This window comes from Camellia sinensis, chromosome 1 (assembly GCF_055761805.1).
Source record: "Camellia sinensis isolate YWXY chromosome 1, ASM5576180v1, whole genome shotgun sequence".
In the NCBI taxonomy this organism is placed as follows: Eukaryota; Viridiplantae; Streptophyta; class Magnoliopsida; order Ericales; family Theaceae; genus Camellia; species Camellia sinensis.
In genome coordinates, this window is record NC_138961.1 from 207,283,177 (window position 1) to 207,298,018 (window position 14,842).

The 14,842-nt window shown below is 33.1% G+C and overlaps 2 protein-coding genes across 2 annotated transcripts; one reads left to right on the forward strand and one right to left on the reverse strand.

The window, feature by feature from the left end:
• Nucleotides 1-1,331: 1,331 nt before the first annotated feature.
• LOC114277164 (protein C2-DOMAIN ABA-RELATED 4) lies at nt 1,332-6,068 on the reverse strand. The gene is made up of 3 exons (XM_028219019.2): nt 5,796-6,068; nt 2,437-2,532; nt 1,332-1,895 (listed from the first exon to the last, which is right to left on the reverse strand). The coding sequence occupies exons 1-3, from the start codon at nt 5,904-5,906 to the stop codon at nt 1,605-1,607; spliced, it is 498 nt and encodes a 165-aa protein (XP_028074820.2). The 5' UTR covers nt 5,907-6,068; the 3' UTR covers nt 1,332-1,604.
• A 5,155-nt stretch (nt 6,069-11,223) lies between these two features.
• LOC145822354 (uncharacterized) lies at nt 11,224-14,409 on the forward strand. The gene is made up of 4 exons (XM_082919173.1): nt 11,224-12,497; nt 12,580-13,382; nt 13,464-14,299; nt 14,403-14,409. Exons 1-4 carry the CDS (start codon nt 11,963-11,965, stop codon nt 14,407-14,409), a joined length of 2,181 nt encoding a protein of 726 aa, XP_082775299.1. The 5' UTR covers nt 11,224-11,962.
• Nucleotides 14,410-14,842: the final 433 nt, after the last annotated feature.

Here is a 14,842-nt window from a genome sequence, read left to right on the forward strand (position 1 = left end):
TAATATAAATAATTTCTTGTTCAATTGTTTAGTTAGCCATAAAAAATAAAAATAAAAACGTATTTAAAAGTTTTTTTATTTCCCTTTTATTGTTATTTTTCTGTATAAATTCATAATCTCAACATAATCTTTAATGATTTTTATTAACAACAATACTTCTGACCCCCGGTGGCACCCCAGTGACGTGTCAGTCTCTCATTGGATAGGGGGGGAAAAAAAACAGTTTTTTTGAGCCAATCACAACCGACCCCCAGCACCCCCACCGGGGGTCCGAAGCATTTTCCTTTTATTAAACCTAGCATTTCTTTAAATTGTGTAAGTTGGATAAAGATTGGCTACATGCTAATGTAAAAGGTAAACTAATTAAGATGAAGGACTCATGCTCTTGATGGTGCAGTTTGCCTTTTGTGGGTCCACATTGGTCAATTTAAACTATGTATTTTTTAATACGCACATGATAAAATTATTTATATGAGAAATTATTTTAATCAGATATCAGTATCTACTCGATTAGATCTCAAAATCATAATAAAAAAAATTAATAATAAATAAATAAACAATTTATTTTAAAATCATAATTGTCATTTATTTTATTTTTCTCATGAGATTTTGTGATATGATCATATTATATAGCCATCAATATTCAATCGATTTAATTTTTTAATTCTTCTTTTTTTTTCTTTTTTTTCTTTTTTTTTTTTTTTTTTTTTTTTTTTGCAGATAACAGATCTCTTATTGCACCGTAAAGCCCTACAAACTAAGCAATTTGGATTGATGGATCCTTCTATGGCCCTACAAAAGACAAATTGCACCGTCCAGTCCATTAACACGGACCAGGGAGAAGCCTCCTGCACAAATAAGTGCAGCAAAAGGGTGTTTTTACAAATAGATTGACGCAGTGAAATACACGGGGACTAGATATCGTTCTAGTAGACGAAAGGGGCTCTCGAATCCACGAGAAAAATAGAATCTTAAATCCACAAGGAAAAGAAAATATCTTAATATTGAATGAAAAAAATTGTATAAAGTTGTCTTTGCCATGAGGCTTACATAACTATTTATAATAAACTAAACCTAATACTTGTAGGAAAAATAATTCTAAAACTAGAAAACTTAAATCATCACAAATTAGTAAACCTAAGAGAATAAGAAACTAAAATTCTAAACTATTTAAAATCCTAGTCAAAATCTAATTACAAAATAATAAAATTAAGAAACCTAATAATTCTAAATTATTTATACTCAATTACAAGAATCCTAATAAAATAATTTATCAAAAATATTAAAACTAAAAATACAAAATGTCTTAAAATCTTGTCCTACATCATAGATTTTCAAACGAGTTGAGGCAAATTATATTCTAAACCAACAAAGTGTCTTCACATACACGACAAAGCCTATAGATTATTTACATATTTAGAAAATTTATAGATTGTCATACATATTATTACATGATTGACACTGATACATGGGAAAATACTGCAAAAACACCACTTTCTAAGAACTACTTGAGCTCAAGCTAGTGCCATCAATGCCATGTTATGATATGCTCCAAACCTCTGTACAACAAGTAGAGCAATAACAGACACAATGTATGATGATCTCTACAAGCCCCTAGAACCAGGAATTTCTATCCACTGCAGCTGCAGCTCCACCTCACCGCGCTCCACATTTCGCAGTCTGAGAAACATGTTTTGAACAACTTTGCCGTCTGCCCAGATGATGCAGCTCTCTTCTGCTAGGCAGTTTTCGCGGGTAGGTTTTATTATTTTGATTATGGTACCGCTAGGGATGCCCTCCAACTGCAATTTTACGGCTTCTATGAACGGTTTAATGTCAAACTCTGCATCTCCCATTTTATCATCTGGGGTGAATGTATCCTTGTCGTAGACTGACTGCATTCACAAATTCAAATGGCGTAAAAATAAAAAACAAAATCATTAGAATGTTTTGGCAAATATATTTACATGAACAAAAAAATATTTTAGGACGCATGGACACGGACATGGACACCCTTTTTCAGGAATTGAAAATGACTGTTGTGCTTTTTATTTATTTAGGTATTTATTTTTCTGTGGACAGGTGCTTCATGAAGGAAAAACCAATGATACAGAGGATGTGAAAATAATTTTGCCTGAGTAATTGATTCACTTTTTTAACTTTGAAGGCTACACAATGCATGCTAAAATTATCCACAAAAAGTAAGTGCATGAACTTCACTCTCTGTTCTCTCTCTTTTTTTTTTTCTTTTTTTTTTTTTTTTGCTTTAAAAAATATATAAAAATTCAGCTGAGATGCAATTTCACTTCATTTTTAAACTCAGCAAAATCCCCTTTCTGTGGTGTCATCGAGCAAAATATGAGAAGAGTCGAATAGATATAATTTCCCTTGTTTAAATGAATCTAGTACGACATACAAAATAAGTAAACCACTTACAAGTTTGATTGGGAGATTTGGGTCTGCAATAGAAAGTGTTAAATCTTCATTCCACTCAGGATTCACATTCTTCTTCACTACGCGAGTCTTTAATTTCTGCTTCAAACAGAACAAAAACACAAAAACATCACTACAAGCTAAACAATACCAGAGTCTACAATAGTCACCAAAACAAATATATTTATATTTATACTTGGTTTTACAAATTTAATTGTATTCATTGTCATTTTTCATTGCGCTAGTAGTAGTATCTCAACTCACAAACAACTTACAAAGTAACGAAAATATAGAACACAACATGTCAATACAAGATTGGGCATGTGCCCTCTAGATTGGGCTTTGGTTTGTGTTGTGAAGGGCAGTTTGCCTTTTTAGGCTATGTCCTTGGGTTGCCTTTTCGTTTGAGTTTTGTTGGTTTGATTATGTCTGCTTGTTTCCCTCTCTCAGTGAAGTGTTTTGAGATACATTGTAACATATAATTTTTTGGGGTTACTTGCCAAAAAAAGGGCATCTGTAGTTAATATAGATTGCAGATCATTGAGTTTTACCATAGTGGTTGAAGAAGGTTAGCTTATAAGAATTTCTATAAGATGGGGCATACGGTAAAGTTTTTTTTTTTCAGATGATCGAGAACCTGTCTTAGAGCAAAATCAAACATACTCTTCATTTTTATTACTTAAAATATATTTTTAAAAAAAAAGTAATTCTTTATTTTTCCTCATTTCTTTTTGTGTATGAACTCCAAAGCTACTCTTTATTTTATCAATCTATACACATAAATAGTTTAAAGAATCTCCCAAGACTCTTCAAATGTAATTAGTGTCGAAGAATTTTGTTGAAAATATCTATTATAATAGCTAGTTCATTAAAATGATTAAAATATGACAATGCTACCTATATACTAGTTATAGACAAGTAATTTTAAACTCACCAAAGGAACATTAACTCGAGGTTTAGAGGCCATCCTAAGCCTATGAACTAGTCAAACCCGAGGGGATTCAAACTATCATTAATAACATGAGATATATATTGACGCAGCGGAATAAAGCACACGAGGCTAGATATCGTTCTAGCAGACGAAATAGTGACTAAATATCGTTTTAGTATATGAGAATTTTTGAATCGACAAGAACAACCTTGAATCCACAAGGAGGATGGAAGAAAAACTCTTTTAAAAAATTATTGATTGAATAAAAGTTGTCTTTGCCATCGGACTTACATAATTATTTATAATAATATAAACCTTAGAGACCAAGTATTCTTGGACACAAAGAAAACTCAAATTAGAAAACAATAAAATAATCTAATTCTTGGAAAACAAGAAACCTAAGAAATTAAAAAAAAAACAAAATCAAAACAAATTAAGAAACCTAATAATTCTAAAATATTTATACTAAATTACGAGAATTGAAAATAAAAGTTACCAATCCTAAAATGAAAGTTACCAATTAGGATTGAAAATCCTAGATTTTTCTGTTCTTAAATTTTACCACAACTAAATTATATTGGGAAAAATATTAATTTTAGATGAAAATAAAATGTTTAAAAACTATAAATGATGTTTGCATAACTATTGCACCATTAACTGGAATTGAACATTTATTTCGTTCAGTAATTCAAGAAAAAAGATTCTAGCGGGAAGTAAATGGATTAAAAATAATAATAATAATAATAATTAAGTAAAATAAAGAGAAATGCATAAAAAGATATTTCACCCACATAAATAATATTATATGCATCAATTAATATATTAATTAGTGTATTAATGGATGATATAATATAATTTTACAAATTTTGAGTTTTGTAATTTGTATAATAAGTGGGCTCATGGTTTTAAAATAATAATGGCGTAATTATTTTGGTATACTAATTAATATACTAATTGGTGCGTGTAGCACCAGCAATCATATTAGGGGAAAAAAACATATTATTTAGGGTAAATTATGCCAATGGTCTCTGTAAATTTATACAATGTGTCAATTTGGACGATGTCTCAATTTGGTCTCTACTATTTTAATTTGCTCGATTTTGTCATTTAATTTAACAGATTGTATCATATTAGTCCAATAAATAACGGCGGTTAAGTTTGGTGGGCGAAAACTCAAACGATGTGTTAATTTGATCCATGTAGTTTGCACGATGTGTCAATTTGATCACTATCAAAATCGAATAAATTAAAAAAATATGGACCAAATTGACACATCATATAAACTACAAGGACCAGATTAACACATCGTTTGAGCACGTGATGACTTTCCGTTCACCAAACCTAACAGCCATTATTTATTGAATCAATGTAACACAATCCGTTAAATTAAGGGATAAAATCGAATAAATTAAAATAATAATAACCAAATTGACATCGTGTAAACTACCTGTATTATTTGTATAATTTACCCTATTATTTAATGCAATTCATTTATAATCTTTGTTTCCTTCCATGGTAGTCGGATTAATCTATGTTACATGGACTCTTCAAATTAAATCAAATACCCGTGTCGGACACCCGACACTCGGACAAGGGTATGGGATATGTGTCGGATACTTTTCAACGGATACTTCTTATATAATTGTATATAACACTATTATTATATGTATATATTGTTATATAATTGCTATAAATGTCATTTTGACACTATAAGTTAAATATAATACCATTTTATCTCACATATTAGATTAAAAATATAAAAATATGACATTTTTTTGCCAAGTCCGCGTATCCTTAAATTTATGATTTGATGAGTCCGACCTCTAGATACATACCCACACCCGACACCCGTACCCGAGTCCATGTAACATAGGGATTAATTACTCATATTTAATACATTATTAACAAATTAAAAAACAGAAGAGAAAAAAATGGGGTAAAATTGTCGACTATCACGACACACAAAATACTCAAAACTTAATTAATACCAATACTTTAACACATGAACATGGTCTCATAAGAATATTGGTGAAGTTTTTAAGTGTCGAGAGTTCATAACACTGTATTTGATTGAGAGATTTGAGAGGAGATTTAAAATATATATATATATATATATAAATAAAATATACTTACATTTTACATAATTTTACATATCTTTTTTCTTTTCTTTTTTCTAAATCACTTCTCAAATCATTAACCAAACATAGCGCAAGATGTCAAGATTTTGGCAAAACTTCACTACCCCAATAACAAACCACTAAAATCCTGTAAAATCAAATCTATGGTCTCATCGAACTAATCAAATTTATTGAGTTTTCCACTAAAATCCTCCCCAACTCCAAAACAGAGAAAGAAAAGAAAAGTTGAAGAACAAAAACAAGGTAAAGAAATCGATGACTGAGAAAGAGAAAGGGTAGAGTGGATTGAAAACCTGTTTGCCCATTCGGACAATAACGTAAGGATCACTGCTCCTGACGTCTCTGATGGCAAGATTTACACCTCTGTGGATGTGGATTCTGAGCAGACCCAACAGGTTCTCCATTAGAAGAAATATATGTGTTTGTTGATTAGTACACAAATTGAAGGTACAAAAGTGAAACAAACATGTTAAATGAAGGACATTTATGGTTGGGTTGGGGAGTGGTGAGATTCTTAAAGTGGAGAGAGAAAAGGGTGTCAATTCTATGGGTGGATATTACGGCAACGTTATATGTATCAATTAATATATATATTAGTATATCAATTAGTGTTATGTTTTATTATTGATCTTATTTATTATATAAATTATAAATATTTAAAATTTTTAAAATTAGGTTACATTATCTGTTAGTATATTAATTGGTACATATAAGATTATTCATGAGTATTATGATTTGGAAGGTGCGTTTGTTTTTTGGTTTTTTTTTTTAATTTTTTGATTATTTTAATTTGGATTAAAAAAATTATTTGAGATAGATTTTTTGACTTTTTTAATTTTTACTAAAAAATTAAAATAATTATAATTTAAATGAGATATTTTATTTTATTAATTTTTTATTTTATTTTATTATTTTGTGATTATTTTAATTCAACTTATGTCAAACGAAGCCCGTGATACTATCCACCAATGGTGAGTGATGATGATGCATTGATGTGACTTGCCAGTAAATCTCAATCACACAATATAACACTCTAGAAAACTTTAGGAAAATTTCACTCTTGAGGATCCTTGGTGCAGTCAAATGGACGAGGTCCGCAATCACCTTTGCAAACATGTGCAGGCCGTAGTCTGCAATGAAATAGTTATTAATAAAATATAATTTGTGATTAGTTAAAAATTAAAAATTTATCATTAAATGATTATATTCGTTTTATTTAAATTTAAACTAATTATAAGTTGTGTATAAATAAAATATAAATTTTGATCAAATAAAAAAAAAGAAAATACAAGGTTTGATTGATTTGGTGGGACTGGATTCCAATAGGCCAATTAATCAATTAATTGTTGCAGTAACCATCAATACTTGTTTCAACTTTAGAAAGACTTGTTTTTTGATGTGACTTACCAGTAAATCTCAATCACACAATGTAGCACTCTAGGAAATTTTAGAAAAAATCACTCTAGAGGATCCTTGCTCATTTGACTGAGCTTCTTTAGATGAGGTAGTAGTTCATCGAGTTGTCTGGAAAAATAAGTTAAAAATTAATTTTTTTATTTTTTAAAAAAAAATATGTAAAAGAAAATAAAAAAGTGATATAACCTAAAATAGGTTAAAGTTAAAAAGTGACTTTTAACCTGTTATTCAAAAGAGGATTTTTTATTTTCTTTTTCTTCTTTTTAAAAAGATTTTTAGCCTATTCAAAACTAGAAAAATTTACCTATAAATTCTATCTTGAGAAATAATAATCCGATTAGTCCAAACAATTTTCTCATAAACCAATTAGTCTTGTTGATTTTGGAAAGGTAAATTTAATATATTATTTAAAAATAGAATATACAGCTATACCATTATTTCTTTTCTTTTTTTTTTTGTGTTAGAAAGATAAGATACATAACTTATGATAATCAAATTTGGAATGAATTTTATATGAGAATCTTTTTTTATTTGGAATGACTTGAGATATAAAATTTTTCAAATATTTCAAAAGGATGTGAGATTGTTCAAATATTTCAAAATGAGTACAAAACCTCCTTAATAAGGTTTGAACGAATATATAATTTCAATCTGTAACACTCCAATACAACACTAAAATGTAACACGCCCAAAAAATACCCCTTATTATACTTTGGATAAATTACACTTTGCCCCCCTAAAGTTTCACCCATTTCTCACTTTAGCCCTTTAAATTTGATTTTTCCCACGTTGGTCATTTATGTTTACAATATTTCTCACTTTAGTCTTTCATGTTTGCAATCATTCTCACTTTAACCCTTTAAGTTTGATTTTTCTCACTTTGACACTTCATATTTGTAATTCTTCCCACTTTGCCCTTCATGTTTGGAAAAAAAAAAAAAAAGTAACACATCAGCTCCATATGTGATGTAAAAATTTCACTAAAGATGTAAAAAAATAAAAAAATAAAAAACAAAAAAATGGAAATCTTTTTTAGTCTTTAGTGAACTTTTTTTTTCAAAGTTATTCATAAACATTATTACATTATAGATGCATCTAGATTAGATGTCGCTAAAAAAATAAAAATAAATTTAACTAAAAAAAGAGAAAAATTCACTAAAAACGAAAAAAACGATAGTAAGGTAGCGTTTGGTAGAATTTTCTAAATATGATTTGAGAATAAAGTTGTATTTTGAGTTTGTGAGTTTTGGAATTATGATTTGAGTGTGAAAAATTTGTTAGATGAATAAGTTTTGAAAATAGTTTTGAATTGAGTGAAAACTTTTTTGATGTGACATATAATATTTGATACAAAAATTTACAACTCATAACCAAACAATACACAATTCAAAATTCTATTCAAAGCTCATAAAAAAATTTAAAAAATTTAGAAATTTTTTTATTTAAAATATAAAAAATAACATGTGCCAATTGAAAATAAATAAAAATAAAAAATAAAATGTTCTGGTCAACTGGCCGAATGTCCAGGGGGACGACTGGCCGAACGTCCGGGACGACGACTAGTTAGCTCAAATTTTCCCGCTTTGAAAAGAATCTTCAAAGGTGGGTGTGGAATTATTTTTGAAAACTGTAAATAAACAAGACACTTAAGAGTAGAGGTAGAAATATGTTTGGAGAGCTCTACCAAACACAGCCTAAATTTTTCATTTCAAAATTGACAATACAAGTGCTTGAGTCAGTATATTTTCATTTTTTTCGTCTTTAGTAAACTTTTTTTCTTTTTTTAGTTAAATTTGTTTTTATTTTTTTAGATGCATCTATAATGTAAAAATGTTTATGAATAAATTTGAAAAAAAAAAGTTCATTAAAAACTATAAAAAAAAAATTTCTAATATTTTTGTTTTCTATTTTTTATTTTTTTGCATATTTATTGAATTTTTTACATCACACATAGAGCTTATGTGTTTGTGATGTGGTAGATTCTATTAGTTTTTTGGATGGAAGTTAGCCTATAAAAAAAGTAGGAAGGATTGCAAATATAAAAGGCCAAAGTGGGATGGATTACAAACATAAATAGCCAAAGTGAGAAAAATTAAACTTAAAGTGGGATGGATTGCAAACATAAATGACCAAAGTGGGAAAAATTAAACTTAAAGGGCCAAAGTGGGAAAAATTATAAACATAAATGGCCAAAGTAAGAAAAATTAAACTTAAATTTCATTTGGTTTTAGATTTTTGGCTAAAAAAACACAAAAAGACAAAATTGGCTACATAAGCCAATAAGACAAAATGTTATATCCAAATCATAATTATTATACTTTTTTACTCACAAAAGTCAAAAAAACCAAAAAAGCCAAACCAAACGAGGCTAAAAAAGCCTCAACACAAAAAAGCCAGCTAAAAAAGTCAATACCAAACGAAGACTTAAAGGGCCAAAGTGGGAAATGGTTGAAACTTAAGGGGGCAAAATGTAATTTACCCTTATACTTTTTCCAAAGATAACACTTTAATACAACACTCCAAAAAAAAACTTCATACTGTAGCACTCTAATGTAACACAAAAAAATTTCTTAATATATTTTTTTTAAATGTAATATTCTGATGTAACACTCAAAAATGGGATATCGGATTCTTCAAATCATTCTAAAAGGGTGTGAGATTCTTCAAACCATTTTAAAAGGAGTACAAAAATTCCTTCGTAAGTTTTGAGTAAATGTATAATTTTAAACTGTGAATGTTACATTTGGAAAAAGTAAACCAAATAGTTTTTTAATATTTTTATGTTTGTTACATTGGAGTGTAATGTTTGATTACATTGATTAGAGTATTACGTTTGGGAAAAGTTCGGGGTGTTACATTGTTACGTTTGGAAAAAATACATTAAAGAATTTTTTAATATGCTACATTGAAGTGTTACGTTATTAAAATGTTACATTTGAACGTTACGTTCTTATTTGTAATGTGAAATTTGTTCCAAAATAAAGAAAAATCAAAAACTTCTATAAAGCGGATTACCCAAATGTGTAATTTCACATTTGGAGAAACCCACTTTCATCCCTCAAAAATTAAACCCAAACATGTAACTGATTATCCTTTTGTGTAATTTCTACTTTAATAAGACCTTTGGTTCATAAGAAAAAAAGAAAAGACTAAATAATTTATAATATCACATTTTGAAATTTATTTATATTTCACCCTTAAAACTATTTCATATAAAATACTAATAGAATTGGTAACAATTATTAGTTAAAATTTTCATACCATCACACACTAAAAATCAATAAATATATATATATATATATATTATTTGATCTTCAGACATTTTAAACCATGTATATTTTGTTTTGTTTTGTTACTATTTGTTTTCCTGTTTTTGTTTTTAAACTTGTTATGTTGAAAAATACATTTAATTCTATAAGTCATGGTTTGTCGAGAGTCCCATTAAAGGGTCCGTATAATTGTCCCAATAATGAAATGGGTTATTAAATGGGTTTAGTTATGAAAATGAAACAATTCAATTAACTAAACAATCAACAATGAAAAATGTTAGTGTGTGGGTAAAAATCTGACCACACTGCCCGTTTAGTGATCAGCAGCTAAGCACCGGCAGAATAGATGGCTCCAGCAACCTGTAACAGAAAAGAAAAGCTCCGGCGGTGGTTCTTCCACCCGGGGGCACTCCGACGATCAAGTCAGTATGATTCTCAAGGATAATCAAGTATTAAACTGAATACTCAAAGTATGAATTACATACCTTAGACCCACGGGGGTGCCTTTCTTTTATAATGTACTCAATCCAAGTCCAACTAGAAGTATGACTTCTATGAACTCCAATCTTAGTGCTTACTCTGGACTCTTTAAGAGATAGAGATAAACTCCCTAAGAGCTTTATCCTTATCTTAACTAAGTCCCCTCTTTGCCTTAGGACTCTTGTCCCTTATCTTCGGACTCCGACATCTTCGGAGATGACCTCGGTCTTCTCCGAGATTACCTCGGCTTCTCCGAGATTACCTCGGCTTAACTACCAGGGCACGTGGCACCTCGGCTGACACGTCGGCGTCACCATGCCACGTGTTGGTATTCAAAAAATATGTCCCCACAACTGCCCCCTAGGTTCTATTACCTCGGCATTCTGAGGTGATGGAACCTATTCCGAATTTTTTGTCACTTCCTTTCTGAATAATGGCTCAAGAAGACTGCTTTTGCCAAGATTATCTTCTTTCAGCCGACGTGTTCTCTTCGGAGAACGTGGCTTCGGTCGTACTCCCCTATGCACATGAGCTGTCATTCATGTCTAACTGTTCCTTCCACGTGTTTCGTCTTTGTTTGAGCGTGTTAGTGACGCGCCTGGAAGCTGTCTGTTCGTTCGTCTGCGCCGTCTGACGCGTGCGTTACCCTAGGCGCAATAATTGCCCTATTTTTGCCGCCGTTTCAAATTTTTGACAAAACTTCTTTTGCTTCTATCTTTTCTTCACTTTTTCTTTTCATCTTCTTTACTCTTTCTCTTCCGAAAGCTCGTTCTTCCTCTTCAAATCTGCCATTGCTTCAATTTCTTCTCTGGAACTGTTCTTAGTCCCGTATTTTTTGCAAAGCCTTTTTTGCTGTCGCAACTGGTTTCTGGATTCGACGAGTATTGCCTTGGCTTCACTTCTCCTGGTAAGTCCCCTTCCTTTAATTTCTTTCATTCTCTTTATGCGCTATTGCCAGTCTGTTGCCATTGCTGATCTTACTCGAGGTCTGGGATCTATTTGTATCTTGAATTTTGTGGCTATATTTTGAACCTCTACGCTTTTCCATCATTCTTTTCGCCGCTGTTCTTGATTTTTTCCTGTACCTCTATTGTTTCTGAAAATTATACCTCTGTTCTTGAATCTGAAACTTCGTTTTTGTTTTCTCTTTTTTGTATCTGCCCCAGATCTGTGCCCTCGATCTTTATCTTAATAGTTCGTAGGTTTGGGATTTGTCTGTAAAACCCTTAATCTTTAGGGAAACCTGAAAAACGCCCGTCTTCTGAAACATATTCCTCTTAATTTAGGCCGACACAATGGGTATGTGGAGGCACAGGGTAAATACCCCAACAAGTCTTGAATACTTTAGGCAAGAATTCTCTATCCCAGCCGACGTTCATCTTAAGCTGGCTGGGGATAATGACACTATCGTGCCTACAGACCATACAATGCCTTTTCCAGTAGTTGCTTTTATCGAATGTGGACTTCGGCTTCCACTCGATCCCCTTTTTCGTCAAGTTCTCTATTTCTATAAGCTAAACCCCATGCAACTTACTATCAATTCCTATAGGATAATTAATGGTATTATAGCCTTAGCTAGGCAAGAAAACCTCAGAATCACCCTCGCCGACCTTCAATATTGTTATACCATGTGCCCTCTTGATCTGAAGGATAGGGGTTTTGTATATTACCTTAAGCCGAGATCCACTCAGTACAAGATTATAGCCGACCTTCCAGACTCCAACAAGGGGGCTGGAGATGACTATCTTATTGCCTCTGGAAATTGGGAATTTGGCCCAGATGAAGATGTCCACCTTTACCCTCTTCCTCGAACACTTACAGAGGGCAAGAGTAAGAGCCCTGAGTCAACACTTAATTGTTTTCATTTAACACTTAAATACTTTTGTTGTTTCTGACGTCTGATTCTTTGCAGATCTTCATCAACCACCGAAAAATTTTCGTCAATCCTTCTTCCCAGGACCAGATCTGAGAACACTTCTTGGTCTTCCAATCCTTAAACGAAAAGCCCCAGTATTATTAAACTTTGTCCCCACACACAGATCCATTTTACCCGACGTCCCTCGAAAAAGGAAGAAGAGTCTCTCTCCACCAACAGCCACAACCTTAACTGCTTCTACATCTCGGACAGATCAAGAGTCCACATCTGACCCAGCCGATCTTCCATCAACTTCGGCCCCCTTCTTAATACCAATTCCTGAACGTAAACGCCGACGAAGGCTAGTAAAGACTGCCGAGATGGTTCGTCCGAGGCCTGTCGTCCAAGATCTTCTTGCCGACATTCCAGCTGACGCCGAAGCCGCAGCAACACAATCAGTGCTTCCACTCAAACCGAAGAGGGTAAAAAAGGCTCAGCCTAAGGCCAAGGTTACAGATGCCGATGCTGAGGATGCTTTGCCGATTTTGAAGCTAGCTGAAAGCAAAAAATCGACCTCTACTTCAACCAAAAGGTCTGCTGAGGGCCAACCCTCAGGATCTACACAAACAAAGAGGCCAAGGTCATCGTCTGCGACGACCTCGGCTTCAAAGAAGCCCGACGTCCCATGGGCCCCTGATCTATCTCTAGAGGACAGGCCTATCATGGCTAGTGAAAGTACTGATGATATCAACGTTGCTGTCGCCCTTAGTACCGCTCTTCTTCTACCGAATGATTTGGAGCGAAATGCCAAGTTCAGTGAGTATGAAAATTACGCTCTGATGCTCCAACACTCTGCCCAAGTAAGTATTTCTATTTGTTTTTGTGTTTTTTCCTTCTGTTTCTTTCTGGGAACACTTTCTGATACTCTTGTTTTCATTCAGGCTATCCAACATGCCCATTCATTTTCAATGCAATCCTTTGAGAATCGTCAAAGATTGGTTGATATGAAGAGGGAAGCAACTTCAATGAAGAGAGAATTAAGGGCCCTTGAAGTAAAAATGAAAAAACTAGAAGATCAAGCCGAGGCTGCAACGAAGAGCGAAACCTTAGCTCTTGAAAAGGCCGAAGCTGCTGAGGCCGTTAAAAAAGTAGCTGAAGCCGAGAAAAGGGAGGCCGAGGCTCAGAAGGTCCAAGCGCAAAAAGAACTTCAACAAGCTCTGGTCACCAAGGAGGCCGAAGTCAAGGAGGCCGATGAAAAGGCCTATGCTCAAGGCATGGCCGACGTTGCAGAAGAATACAAACTTCAAGTCAGGCAGGCATGCAACAGGGGATTTTCCCTTGGTTGGATGTCTCTGATAAAGAAGCTTGATCTCCCTGCTGACTCGCCATTGCGCCAAGTTGATGCTAATCTTCTACCATTTCTTCCTCCAAGTCAAGCTGAGGATGAATCAGAGACCGAGGTAGAAGCTGAGGGTGAAGACGAAGAGAAAGATGAAGGTGAAGCCTTGGTGAGAAAACCCAGGGGCGCTACTGAGGCCAAGTCCTTTCCGGCTGAGCAAATTTTAGACTTAACTCAAGATGAAGTGGGTGATGAGGCTGAGGAAGTGCCCAGGGAACCTGTTCAGGGGTGTCCGTCATCTGACCTTCTTCTGACTGACAGAAGTCTTGACACGACTTTAGCAGAGATAGATGCCGAAATACGAGCGGAGAAGGTGGCCGAGGATATTCCAGCTGAATCATCCGAGGTTCCAGTTTCTGCTGCTGCTGATGTTCAAGAGTCTTGATTTTCCCTTCTTTCTTTTCTGGATTTTGGACTTTGTTTTTTCTTTTAATTCCTGAACAATGTACCTTCCTTCTTATGGCCAATGTGCCTTTTTCAGTATGTAATTGCAACTGTTCTTGCAATGGATATTTTTGATCTTGTGATGTTCTGTTGCTTGCTTCTGCATAGTTCTATACTTAGAAATTTTTGCATGCTTTCTTTGTGCAATCTTCTCGGGGCTACATACCCTGGGTATAACTGCAAGGCTTTTACTTCGGCAAGATACTGACCTTTGCATCGACCCGTTAATTTTCTGTATACCTCAGCGGGTGATCATACGTCGGCTTAACATAACCTTGTAAATGGCTACAACTTTCAACAAGTGTTAAGCATCTTCTCTAGGGTTCAAACAACCCACATATTGCTATGAAAACTTACGCAATAACCTCGGCCTATCTTCGACTTGTAAATTGCTACAAATTTCAACAAGTGAAGGTAGGGAATCAGCTTGATTCCAACTTGTAAATTGCTACAAATTTCAACAAGTGGATCAGCTTA

Coding starts and splice junctions, on each gene's coding strand:
- LOC114277164 (XM_028219019.2), bottom strand. CDS start 5,906: ATGGAGAACCTGTTGGGTCTGCTCAGAATCCACATCCACAGAGGTGTA. Junction 2,533..5,795: donor TTGTCCGAATGGGCAAACAG/GTTTTCAATCCA, acceptor TGTTTGAAGCAG/AAATTAAAGACTCGCGTAGT. Junction 1,896..2,436: donor CAAATCTCCCAATCAAACTT/GTAAGTGGTTTA, acceptor TTGTGAATGCAG/TCAGTCTACGACAAGGATAC.
- LOC145822354 (XM_082919173.1), top strand. CDS start 11,963: ATGGGTATGTGGAGGCACAGGGTAAATACCCCAACAAGTCTTGAATAC. Junction 12,498..12,579: donor AACACTTACAGAGGGCAAGA/GTAAGAGCCCTG, acceptor GATTCTTTGCAG/ATCTTCATCAACCACCGAAA. Junction 13,383..13,463: donor TGCTCCAACACTCTGCCCAA/GTAAGTATTTCT, acceptor GTTTTCATTCAG/GCTATCCAACATGCCCATTC.